General features: G+C 39.1%; 1 protein-coding gene across 1 annotated transcript in view; it reads left to right on the top strand.

Moving 5' to 3' along the window:
- Positions 1 to 14418, top strand: part of FAM83B (family with sequence similarity 83 member B) — a 215959-nt gene that overhangs the window by 141642 nt on the left and 59899 nt on the right. The window contains exon 3 of the mRNA XM_069726761.1: positions 9110 to 9274. Coding sequence (XP_069582862.1) covers positions 9110 to 9274 — 165 coding nt within the window. The remainder of the gene's footprint in view (positions 1 to 9109; positions 9275 to 14418) is intronic.

Below are 14418 nucleotides of genomic sequence, written 5' to 3'. Positions count from 1 at the left end.
TGCATTACCACCTACAGCCACCGGAGGGAGCCCAAAAGCAGAATTCACAACAGGCATCACAGCATAGAACCAGACCTCAATCAGAGGACAATATAACATTCACACTCCTTATCAATGAACTGTTCCAATTTGCTTCACGTCACCTGCCTTATCTATGACATTATTTCTGTGATGCGTATAAATAGGTGATTCCTCAGAATTTGTATTAGTCTATTCCTGATGAAGGAACCGGAGTAGTATCGAAAGCTTGGAATTTGTTACCATCTTTTCAGTTAGCCATTAAAAGGTATCAACCACTGAGGACTCTCAATTCTCAATCTTTCCTAGATTGAACATAAAACATAAAAAAGCTCATAGTAAATGACTACGATACATGTGGAATTAAAGACAAATTCATCTAATGCTCTACAAAAGAAGTTTTTGAAGTGTGGATTTACATTGTCTGGCATGCCTAATATCCAAAGTCTTGCTGCAAAGCTCCTCAAAGGGTGGGGTAATGACTTACAGGATAGCCACTAGCTATAAGGTGTCACCTAAAACTAGTCCACTAGATGGCACATTTGAGATAGTTTGCATGTTATGCCAAGGAGCATTTACATTAAGACATTACACTCAGCTGTTTTTATTAAGGAGACTTTATCATAGAAAACTGTAAGACAATGTAAAAAGTATAACTATTAATGCCTTGTTTTAAATATGTAATTATTTTTCTCTTTGAATTATTATTTTTAATAGTATAAAATAGTTAAAAAATTTTGATTTTTGAAACTTTTTTAAAAACAAGGAGATAAGTTGCTCATGGTAGACATGAAAAGAAGTTGTAACGCTAGCTCACAATATAAAGGCTGTAAATGTGAGTGGCATCTCTTCATATTTAACTGACGGCATTGCTCTCCTCGCCTTTTGAATGTTTGCAAAAGATGGGAGAAGATAAAGTTTAGGATCACTCTGCAGAGCCAATTTGTTTATGACTGCAATGTAATACTGATGTTGGGACAGTGTTAAAAAAATCATTAAAATATTGAAAAAATATTCCAAAGTTTGTAAAAAAAAAAGTTTTATGGCATTGGTTTCCAAGACCCACAAGGTTTTTATTTTTAAGTTGATGGAGTTGTTTTAGGCCTTGTTTTTTGCAGGGTGAGGAGACATTTTTATTGATACCATTTTGGGGTTCACAGTTATTTTATCGCTTTTTATTGCATTTTTGGGGGAGTTGAAATGAGTGAACCCCCCTCACAATTCTCCCATTTTGATTAACTATTTTATTTACTTTACACATTTATATAGTACGATTACCTTCTATGGAGTTTTACAGCTTTCTCTGTATATTGTATAGTCAATATATATTTATTTTAAGTACTCATTTTATTTGGGGATACCTTTTTTTCTTTTCAACAGTATTTTTTTATTTTTCGTATGGTACTTGTACCTCATCCATGAGTTCACTTCATCCAGCAGTCAGAAGAGGTCAAGTAGTCTGCAAATGAACTACAAATGCCAGGTTTCCTGCCTGACCTGTTCTCATCCCAGGAAATAGTCCCACACAGCCCTGATGCCCGAACTGCTGTCATCGCTCACCACCACCGAACACTGTCAGTAGTGGTGAGTGGTGACAGAGGGAATCTGTAGCTCAGCACACAGCACTGAGCTGCAACATAATGTTGGGTTCCTGGCTCCACCTATAGGTGTAAATTGTTCATGCCAGGGAACAACTGATGTGGCCACACAAAAGGCGACAAGGTCAAAGACTGACCAAACTTTGGTATGGCCCATGTCTGTTGTATTTGCTGTGTGCAAGTGTTGTGCACTGACACATTACATACAGACAAATACAAATGGCAGCCCCTGCTGGCTGAAGAAAAAACTTTATGAATAAAGCAGTCCATTTTATACTGTTATAAATAAAATTATATACAAAACTAACAAGCATTGATAAAAAAAACAGCTTAAAACATTCTCCTTAAGGAGAGCTTTTAGGCCACAAAGGCTTGAAAACTAGATAGGGACTATAGGTCAAATATATGATATCTACATCATAATGTTTAATTGTTAATTTAAACTGCAATTCAACTAGGAATTATATCATTTTATGAATTATGTATCCATTAGAAAATTATATGGAATTTTGAGGCAACACTCTAAAATCATAGTAACATAATAAGGATCCTTTATTCATCCTTATGCATCTGTACTGTTTCACCTTCATTTTGGAACACTGTCCAAACTTTTCTTTTATAATGCGAGAGACATATAAGTAAGGATGGAACCCCAAAGAAAGCTTCATTGCTGCTTTTTAGCTCTGCCTTAATAAATGGTTACTCTCAAGTTGTTTGTTGAGCAGGACACAGAAGAAGGCAGCCAGTAAAAGTGGAGAGGGCGGAGCCGTCACATGAGGCCATCTTAGATTTTGAGCTATGGACTTTAACACTACGATGTCTGGCACTCTGTACGGGGGAGAGTGGAGAGACTGTCCTATGTCCTGAGCTCGCGAGCCACATAAAATGACATGGAAGGCTGAATCAGCTCTCGGGCCTTGCGCTTGACTACTCTGTTTTAATAAGAGGTTATGCAATTATATACAAATTTTATTACTGCATGCTTCATATTGACAAATACATCAAGTTATGCACATACTAAGTGTTTATAGTGTTGACTCTAATTTTTCAAGACTTCTGCAATTTTCCCTGACATACTGGATATCAGTTTGAGGGTCAAAACTTATCTTATTGTAACCCAGTCTTGCCTAATCAGTGCTTGGCATTTATCCCAATTTTTGTGGTTTTGTGTGTTTGACATCTTGAAAAGTAAGAGGGAACGCTAACTATTGGGTCTTTATATAAACCTGATGTACTTGTCAATAAAAGCTTAAATATTTATGAAATACTTATAATTGTAAAATTGTATAAATCTGACTAAAAGAAAACTTTTGGCTATGACGATAATAATTATTGGGAACATTAACCAGATCACGTTTATCAGGAACATCAGGATATGATTGAATATAGTTCCTCCTTCTGGTTGAATATTTTTCTACAAATCGACTATGCTGTACACTGTAAAATTGTATCTAATAAAACAATATTTTTTGCATTACTAATTCTAGTACTGATAATAATAGATGAAGGTTTTAATACTCGGACTCCATCGGTTGTTCTGTGCATACAGTTGAGTGAATGGGAAAATCCACTTTAGCTAAACTTTATTAATATTTATGAATAGTTTTAATTGCTAAATTCATTTTATTTGCGAAATCTAATTAAACATATTTAACTTGTACTGTAGCAAGATAAATTGATTACAATAACAGCTGTGATGATATTAACTTGCAAAAAAACAACTAGTTTCATGAAAATACAGTATGATTTTCGGACATGATTTTATCTAAAAAAAAAATGTTAGTGCATAAAGCCTGCAGGTTTTTTTCATTGGCAAATAGCATTTAAACACAAGTTATGTATAAAATATAAATTTGCAAAAAAAAGAAAAAAAAACAAATTGTAAAAAAAAAATGATTGTGTTATAGAAGACAGGTTACTAAAAAGGTAAAAAAATAGAAATTAGCCTTCATGACCTATGACAGTGGATTCTAGGAAACATTCTGCACATACTGTACCTCAGCTGACAGATTTTAGTCTTTTCACTCTTACCACATAAATACATTTTGACGCGAGCCTCCTTTGAAATATGAAATAAAACAAAACTAATGAACTTTCAATAGAACCAAATTCCTCTTTATTAGTATTACATTAAATTACATAAAAGACTTGGACAATTTTACAAGGTGATATCTGGTCTGCCTATTCTGCTGTGGCGCAGAATTACTGGAACAATGACACAAATGTCAAGTCGCAAACAGGTCATGCGGAACAGCAATTTTCTAAAAATAAAAAAAAAGAATAATTAAATGAAACCTCACAACTGATTCACGCTGCCCAAACCCTGAACAACATGAATCAGACACAGTTTGTCATCTCAGCCAGGTATGTTTTTCTCTGAAATGCTGCAGTGTTTAACCCCTTCATGACATGGCAATTTTAGTATTTCTCTTCCACTTTTTATTGAACACAATAGTCCCCCTTGGGGGATTTGAAGCCCTGATAGTGCGAATACTTGTGCTATACATAGCAGTGCTAAAGCGCTGCTGCGTATCGTAAAAATCATGATTTCCTATGAACACCAGCCTTGGGCTGGCTATCACAGGAAGATCGTAATGACAAATCATCATCAGACCACTGACTGTTATGACAACCCATTGGCGTCTTGTGATCATGTCATGGGCTCTCCGATGGGAGCATGGAATGATGCACACCTCCAATGCCACATCTTAAAAGACACTGTCAGAGATTGATAGCAAGATTTAACAGGTTAACAGCCATGAACAGAGCATCACTCCACCCATTGCTGTTAGAGGCACATGGTGACTGATTAAACTAGCCTTCATGTGGGGGGAAATATGCATGCTCGGCAGGCAAGCCTGCATCAAAGGCAAGGACGCAACATATGATGCAAGTTTATATCATATGTCATGTAGGGGTTAAGAGGAAAGCCTGCAGTTTTTTTGACCATGAGATGATTAGGTCCCAAGTCTGCAGTGATTTTATTATTATTATTGTTATTTATTTATATTGATTGAATGGTGCTTTACATTATGTTACTTTGATGCTACTGCATTAACACCCCTGCCATCTTGTAGAAATAGGTTGAGTCTCTAGATATTAAAGACAACCCTGAAACATGGAGAGAAGACAGTCATAGTGTATAACTGCCCATGGCGCTCAATTAATGCTATCTAATGAACAGAACAATCGCCAATGGGATGTGTGTTGGGTTTTCGCAGAGGTGTTGGGCTCTTGTATGGGAAAAGATAAGATTCCATTGCTTTCAATAGTTCCCTGTAAAGATTATGAGTAGTGTTGAGCATTCCGATACCGCAAGTATCGGGTATCGGCCGATACTTGCGGTATCGGCCGATACTTGCGGTATCGGAATTCCGATACTGAGATCCGATACTTTTGTGGTATCGGGTATCGGTATCGGATACATAGAGATGTGTAAAATAAAGAATTAAAATAAAAAATATTGATATATTTACCTCTCCGGCGGCCCCTGGTGAGTCCGCGGGTAACCGGCAGGCTTCGTTGTTCAAAATCAGCGCTTTTAGGACCTGAGAAACACGTCCCGGCTTCTGATTGGTCGCGGGCCGCCCATGTGACCGCCACGCGACCAATCACAAGCCGCGACGTCACCGCAAGCTATTAGCGCGCTCATTTTTGAAAAATGAGCGCGTTAATGACTTTCAAAGACGTTGCGGCATGTGATTGGTCGCGGCCACGCGACCAATCACAAGCCGCGACGTCACCGCAAGCTATTAGCGCGCTCATTTTTGAAAAATGAGCGCGTTAATGACTTTCAAAGACGTAGCGGCTTGTGATTGGTCGCGGCCACGCGACCAATCACAAGCCGCGACGTCACCGCAAGCTATTAACGCGCTCATTTTTAAAAATGAGCGCGTTAATGGCTTTCAAAGACGTAGCGGGTTGTGATTGGTCGCGGCCGCGACCAATCACAAGCCGCGACATCACCGCAAGCTATTGACGCGCTCATTTTTAAAAATGAGCGCGTTAATGGCTTTGAAAGACATAGCGGCTTGTGATTGGTCGCGTGGCCGCGACCAATCACAAGCCGCTACGTCTTTGAAAGTCATTAACGAGCTCATTTTTCAAAAATGAGCGCGCTAATAGCTTGCGGTGACGTCGCGGCTTGTGATTGGTCGCGGCCACGCGACCAATCACAAGCCGCTATGTCTTTCAAAGCCATTAACGCGCTCATTTTTAAAAATGAGCGCGTCAATAGCTTGCGGTGACGTCGCGGCTTGTGATTGGTCGCGGCCACGCGACCAATCACAAGCCGCTATGTCTTTCAAAGCCATTAACGCGCTCATTTTTAAAAATGAGCGCGTCAATAGCTTGCGGTGACGTCGCGGCTTGTGATTGGTCGCGGCCATGCGACCAATCACAAGCCGCTATGTCTTTCAAAGCCATTAACGCGCTCATTTTTAAAAATGAGCGCGCTAATAGCTTGCGGTGACGTCGCGGCTTGTGATTGGTCGCATGGCGGTCACATGGGCGGCCCGCGACCAATCAGAAGCCGGGACGTGTTTCTCAGGTCCTAAAAGCGCTGATTTTGAACAAAGAAGCCTGCCGGTTACCCGCGCTGAGTTCAGGGGCCGCCGGAGAGGTAAATATATCAATATTTTTTATTTTTATTCTTTATTTTACACCTCCCTATGGATCCCAGGGCCTGAAGGAGAGTTTCCTCTCCTTCAGACCCTGGGAACCATGAGAATACCTTCCGATACTTGATGTCCCATTGACTTGTATTGGTATCGGATATCGGTATCGGCGATATCCGATATTTTTCGGGTATCGGCCGATACTATCCGATACCGATACTTTCAAGTATCGGACGGTATCGCTCAACACTAATTATGAGTTAAAAAATTACTCTCTGAAATGGAGAATCAAAGAGTTAAAAAAAAAGCTTGTCGTCTTCCAGCTTTTTATTTTTAATCTTCATAACTTCCTAGCATTAACTTAAAGGGAAACAGTTTTTTGTTAACTTCAGCAGCACGATGTAGAGACAGAGACCCTGATTCCAGTGATGTATCACTTAAATTGGTGTTGCAATTTTAATGTAAAACTAGTTTACCTGCTGCAGATGTACCAGTTGCCTGAATGCTGATCTCTGTATATCTGTATATTTTGTTACTGAACAATCTGGTATCACTTGAAGAAGTTGCCTTTTTGCTTTAACTTTGATGTATTATTCTTAGTATAGGTCATCAATGTTTGATCGGTGCGACAACAGGCTCCCTCACCAATCAGCTGCTCCTGATGTAGGCAGTGGCCAGAGCTGCTTAGTTATGTAGCTGCACAGCGGACTGTATAGTGGCTGCAGTCAGGTACTGCACATTCACTACCTATTCCAATCAATAGGAGGTGGATGTGCAGTGCCCAGGTGTAGCCACTGTCCCATTGACAAAGCTGTGCTGTGTAGTTCCATAACTGAGCTGTTCCATCCACCACTGACACTGGGAATAACTGGTTGGCCGAGGACCCATCACATATTGATGACCTATACTACGAATAGGCCAACAACATTAGAGTCTTGTACAACTTCTTTAAACCAGATTTTGTAAAGGTAGATTTTAGAAAACATGAACTTTTGTAGGTGCTCATTACTTCTAAGATAGTTATCATGAATGCAAGCATTTTGAGGGTTCCATTGAGTAGTCTACTGACTTGACATGATAGTCAAACTGCTTAAGATTACATGAATTAATTGTTCAGTGAATATAGATGACATAGACCTTACATTTATTGTCTCATTAAAAGGGCAAAATACAACAGAAAAAAAACAAATCAAAAGAAACATCATAAGGTGTTCATGGGCACCTGTGTCACTTCACCGCCAATGGGTTGGCATGACAGCCTGCAGGAGACCCCTGTGTTTGCCATTACCTGATAATTATGACCGCCGCTCAGTAGCTGGCCCTCACAGCAGTTGAGCATTTCTGCTACACAGAGCAGGTCTGAAGCCCAGCTGTGTGCATTACAAGTGATCAGAAGATCGCAGCTCCTAGCTTCCCATGGAGACTATTGAAGCTAGTAAAATGTTAAAAAAATGAAAAAATATATAAAAGTTTAAATCACCTCTCATTCGCCCCATTCAAAATAACACAATTAAAAAAAATACATATTTTGTATCGCCCAATCAATCAATATCTAAAAATAATTAGTCAGTTTGGTAAATGGCATAATGAGAAAAAAATCAAAACTCCCAAATTACAGGTTTTTTTGGTCGCCACAACATTGGATTAAAATGCAACAACGGGCAATCAAAAGATTGTATTGACACCAAAATTGTATCAATAAAAATGTCAGCTCGGCATACAAAAAATAAGCCCTCACCAAGACCCGATCACAAAAAATGGAGACGCTACGAGTTATTTTGTGTTAATTTGTATGGTTTTTAAAAGGGGGAAAATTTAGCAGGATTCTCTGGGATCTTGTTTATGGGCTGCACTTCATTATTACACTGTGAAGCAGGCTCCCTTTGTAAATACCGTGCAATATAGACATAGATAGAAATATGCTGAAACCGTATTCTCTGGAACTGTATGCTGGATTTAAAAGAAGAAATAAAGAAACAGAAAAATAAAGGAGAGGAGGGAATAAAATGCTAAAAACTTATGAAATATCGATTACACTTCAAAGTCTGCTACAGTCACTGAATAAGGCTACTTTCACACTAGCGTCGTACGACGCACGACGCAATGCGTCGTGGTGACGTACCGATGCATGCTGTGAAAGCGTAGCACAACGGGGGCAGCGGATGCAGTTTTACAATGCATCCGCTGCCCCATTGTGAGCTCCGGGGAGGAGGGGGCGGAGTTCCGGCCGCGCATGCACGGTCGAAAATGGTGGACACAACGCACTAAAAAAGTTACATGCAACGTTTTTTGGTGCCGACGGTCCGCCACAACCGTTGCAACCGTTGCTCGACGGTTGCGACGTGTGGCAATGCGTCACAATGTGTCGCTAATACAAGCCTATGGCGAAAAAACGCATCCTGCAGACAACTTTACAGGATGCGTTTTTTCTGCAAAATGATGCATAGCGACGTGCGTCGTACGACGCTAGTGTGAAAGTAGTCTTAATTGGTCATTTATCAATATGTCTCTATGGATGAAAGGTAATTGCAGTCTAGATTTTAGATTGAGTTCACAGATACCAGCAACAGGGTAAGGAAGTAAAAGGAAGGATGTGAGATTATAAATGTATTAAGTTCAGTTTTCCACTGTCAGTTTAAAAAAGTACATGAAGCATGGAAGATTCAATAAATTAGGTCCACAACTCTGGAACCAGTAAAACTGTGGGTCTTTTTTTAGTTTTGTTTTAATTCTATATTTAAACTAAGGTAACTTGCTTAATATAATGCTAACATGCAACTCTGTACATAGCAGTGCTAATAAACACCAGTGGGTGATGAGATTGTGAACAAGCTGACCTGTGATATTAGACTAACATGATCTTATTTTATTCTACAGGTGATTGCCATCGTAATGGACATGTTTACCGATATTGATATATTCAAAGAACTCGTGGAAGCCTCAACAAGAGGAATTCCTGTCTATCTACTTCTTGATGATGTGAACTTTCCACATTTTTTGACAATGGCAGAGAAACAGAGTTTCCAAGTTCAAAGACTAAGGGTAAGCAATATACTAAAGCATTTATCGATCAATTAGAGATGAGCAAATTAGGCAAAATATGAATTTGCCTGTAATTTGATTTGCGGAGCAGTTATTCTTCTCAAATGTAATATCCTTTTTTTTCTGGGGTTTTTCCAGACCCGAGAGCATAATAAATGCAGGATTTAAAAAATAATTAAAATCCTTATACTAAGCTTAGTGCTCACCTCTCTGGCCCCTCCACTCCTCACCGTCACCTGTCATGTCCTTGTCACATCTTCCGATCTCAGCCTCTGGCGCTAGACTTCAAGCTCAGATAGATTCCAGGAAGGTTCTATGCAAAAAGTCATGACGTCAAGAAGTGCACCGTGACCTTACATTCACATGTGCAGAACTATCACAGGCTTCATAAGAAATTGAAATCCTGGCCTAGCATGTAAGAAGGGTTTTGAGTGCAAGAGGCAGTGCATTAACAAGAAAAGTGAGGAGGGATGTGAGTATAAGGACTTTTTGTATTTTGCAACCTTTTTGTGAGCATTTCTGGATAAGAAAAATGGCTACCACTAGCTGTCTTTCTGCCTATCTAAAAATAATACCGCAGTTTGGTCAATTCCAGATAAAGCAAGTGAATTTTATTCTATGTCTCGTTATGTAGAAATTTTGGTTCATTATATTACCCTTTTTTCTATCTACTGCCAGAAAAAAAACATTTCTGTGATAATTCCATCCGTGTATCTCATGACATCTCGGACAAAATCCAATTTCAAGTCAAGAAACATATGTGTTTAATATAAGCATAGAATAAACAAACATGTATTTATATACTTCCATATGATAAAATATACAATAAATTAAAGCGTGTACAGCTAATTGGCTGAATAAAACTTAATAACGAACTAATTTTTTCTGACTTGCTTGAGGCAATTCTGCGAGAGTCTTCAAATTCATGAGCTCACATATAAATAATTATTGTTTATTTCATTTGTAATGTACATAAGGTAAATAATATCAACTATAATTTACTTCTTGATGTTTTTTTTACTAATTTTTTTTTAAAAAGTTGTTTTGGTCCACCTTTTCATTATATGACCCACATTCAGACTCCATAAATTATACATTGTCTTATGTCTGGCCCAAAAGCCACTTTGTCTATTTACAGTCCTATGAGCTGCCTTTTAAACATTTAAATAAAAATCAGACAACGATGAATATATTTCACTCTTTAAATAATTAGGATGATTATTGTAGGAAAACTCTGTTTCCATTATTTAATCTTCAGGTTGTTCAAAGTTTTGAACCAATGAAAAATGTTTATTTATAACAATGAAGATAGAATGGCACCAAGTGTTTTCCTCCACAACTATGATGTAACGTGGAGTTCGCCTAAATGAACTTTAAACAGCGCTGGAAAAATAGAGACTCAATTCAGAACCACTGCGGCGCGCAGTAATCAATAGCAGGCGGGTGGTGCTCAACAAAAAAGCAATGAAGATCCAGAGAATAAAGATGAAATGAAGTGGCACTCACCCGATCTTGCTGAATGAAAAGTGTCCTTTATTCAGAGTGCATACTCACAGACATCTAAAGGAGAGGCGGCTTGGTAGAAGGAAAGGTGCGAGGGGAGGCAAGAGGACGACGGCCGTTTCGCGCCTGCGCGCTTCAACGGGTCCTGGACCCGTTGAAGCGCGCAGGCGCGAAACGGCCGTCGTCCTCTTGCCTCCCCTCGCACCTTTCCTTCTACCAAGCCGCCTCTCCTTTAGATGTCTGTGAGTATGCACTCTGAATAAAGGACACTTTTCATTCAGCAAGATCGGGTGAGTGCCACTTCATTTCATCTTTATTCTCTGGATGTTTATTTATAACATTCAAACTTTCATTTTGTTTTAAGGCAGACGTGACATGTTGAATGAATTTAAAGTAACTGAATTCGAACTTGGGCTATATAAACAGATACGTACTAGCACACAGTGTTTCTATGTTTACTTTATTTTTCTTACTTCTAACTTATAAATATTTGCCTTTTTCAGTATTCTCAAATAACAATAAATCTAAGCAGTCCTAAAAAAAAGTACTACATGCCAAAATATATAGAAGGCTTAATACAATAAATAGATGGAAACCTATAGAAAAGAATGTGCACAAAGAACTAAAATATAATAAAAATTAAAACTTTTTTAAATTAGTTCATCAAATCAAATAAAAAAAATTCAAAAGTGATGAACCAGCAGGTGATACCACAACACTCCCAAAAAATATGTCAGGAGGTATATATAATCAGCAATGTCTAGAGATGAGCATATAGTACCAACTTTGAATTTTCATGTTCGCACGTATTTCCCTCAGAAACTTGACTCACAGAGAACTTTTTCCCAGCAAATTTAATGTCTCTTATTATGCTCTGGAGTTTCTCGAAGCTTGTGTAAAGTCTCAATGTCATGATGTAATGATGTGTGCCGTGACCTTGCACAGAAATGTCCCATGCCTAAACAAAAGTCCAAGCCCACAGTTGTGATAAGATAATGTCAAAAGGTCCTGATGGGTTACAGTGAAGAGCAAAGTGGTGAGGGGTAAGGTGAGTATAAGCATTTTTTCAACTCCTTCACGACCTTTTACGTTTTTGCTCCCCTTCTTCCCCATAACTTTTTTATATGGCCACGTGAGGTTTTTTTTTGCAGGATGAGTTGTTTTTTTTAATGACACCATAAGTTTTACCATATTGTGCACTGGAAAAAAAGGAAAAAAAAAATGATAAGTGAAATGAAATTGGAAAAAAAAGTTCAATATCACAATTGAAGGGTTTGTTATTTACCATGTTCACTAAATGCTAAAACTGACCTGGCAATATGATTCTTCAGGTTATTATGAGTTCGCAGATACCAGATATGTATAGGTTCTTTTTTATTGAAGTGGTGCAAAAATTTTAAAAAAAAGTCACCTGGAAGGATCTAAATGATCTTCGTATGGGGATTTTGTTTAGACTAAAGTAATGAATGCTAAATTGGATTGTTACCGTAGAGTCAGCAAAGTTTTCAGAAATTGATAGCCAAAGCAATAGTGTTGAGCGATACCTTCCGATATTTGAAAGTATCGGTATAGGATGGTATCGGCCGATACCGGCAAAATATCGGATCTCGCCGATACCGATACCCGATACCAATGCAAGTCAATGGGACACAAATATCGGAATGTATCCTGGATGGTTCCCAGGGTCTGAAGGAGAGGAAACTCTCCTTCAGGCCCTGGGATCCATATTAATGTAAAAAATAAAGAATAAAAATAAAAAAATATGGCTATACTCACCCCTCGGACGAACCCTGGCTGTCACCACTGCAAGCGTCCGCCTCCGTTCCTGAGAATGCAGAGAGTGAAGGACCTTCGATGACGTCGCAGTCAGGTGACCTGTCACCTGACCACTCACATGACCGCTCACCCGACCGCGACGTCATCGAAGGTCCTGCACTCACTACATTCTCAGGAATGGAGGCGGACGCTTGCAGCAGTGACAGCCAGGGTTCGTCCGAGGGGTGAGTATAGCCATATTTTTTTTTTTTTACATTAATATAGACCCCAGGGCCTGAAGGAGAGTTTTCCTCTCCTCCAGACCCTGGGAACCATACGCACCGCACACTGATTCCGATTTCCGATATCACAAAAATATCGGAACTCGGTATTGGAATTCTGATACTTGCAGTATCGGAATGCTCAACACTACAAAGCAAACATAAGAAAAATGAATAACCTTTTCAGGAAAACATTCTTCTTTCTCTACTTATGAGCCTCATTTTTTCTCACCCTCACCTCCTTGGTGTATCATTCATTCTGAAAAACAGCTAAAATCTGTCTTGGTCAAAACATAACAGGTGTTATGTTCAGGCGGCCTTGGAACAGCATGAAAAAAACCCTTCGCTGGAGTAGTGGTAACTATACAGACCGCAAACCCTGATCTTATCACAGACACTAGAAGTAGCCGTGGGGTGTACCTAACCAGACCTAGACACCTCGACACAGCCGGAGGACTAAATATCCCTAAAGATGGAAAATAGGAAAACTGACTTGCCTCAGAGTAGACCCCCAAAGGATAGGCAGCCACCACAAATAATGACGGTGAGTAGGAGAGGAAAAGACACACGCAGGCGGAAAACAGGATTAGCAAAGGAGGCCACTTCTACCTAGATAGGAAAGTATAGTACAGGATACTAAGCGGTCAGCACAAAAACTACAAAATATCCACAGCAGAAAAATACAAAAACTCCACCACCTAACTAAAGATGTGGAGAGTATATCTGCGACTCCAGCGAATCCAACCAGACTGAGAAAACAACAGGACAGTCTAAGCTGGAACAAAATAGAAACTATGAACAGCACAGAAAATAGACACACAACCTGTGTGCCTAAGAAAATGAAGCAGACACTTATCTTTTGCTGAAATGGCAGCAGGCAGGAGAGGCCAGGCATAGAACCAATACTTCCAATAGAACATTGACAACTGGCAAGGGCTAAAGGATCCTGCACACCTAAATATCCCAGTCAGAATTGTAATCATCCGATACACCTGGCCAGGACTGCGAGTCAGAGACAACTGCATTCCCACCAACAACCACTGGAGGGAACCCAAGAGCAGAATTCACAACAAACAGGCTACCAATTCACTGGGTTGTCAAATTACAACAATTTATTCTAAGGTAGTCCATGAAGGGAAGACGTAGAGGAGCAAAATTAAAGAAAGTCACAAACCTGACCTGCTCTCTTATGTTTTATCTCATCAGAGTTCTTGTTTTACACTTTTACTGCTCAGTACTATGCCTTCCATATTGCCTCTACACATGTGCTACATAGACACAGAAGAAATGCAATCCCTCATGTCTGTGTGCTCTACTGAATATGGGAGACATCAAAGCAACTAGTCTTCTCCCACCGGCTCAGGGACAACATTTAAAAAAAACATGGAGAAGAAAAATGGTGAAAAATACATGATACAAGTCTTATAATGGCTAGAAATAGTGTTATTCCTTTTGTACATACAAAAACTGCATTTTTTTTTGAAAAGTCACTTGAAAATTCAGATATAATTTAGCTATGTTTTACATTTAATTTACCTAGGTTATTCATAAAAGCAATTTTGGTGGCTTTTTTTTAGTCTGGAACAGCAACAAAATTGTTAAAAT

Source organism: Ranitomeya imitator, chromosome 5 (assembly GCF_032444005.1).
Source record: "Ranitomeya imitator isolate aRanImi1 chromosome 5, aRanImi1.pri, whole genome shotgun sequence".
In the NCBI taxonomy this organism is placed as follows: Eukaryota; Metazoa; Chordata; class Amphibia; order Anura; family Dendrobatidae; genus Ranitomeya; species Ranitomeya imitator.
The sequence above is the reverse complement of the archived record's forward strand: the minus strand, read 5'-3'. Positions and strand labels throughout refer to the sequence as shown.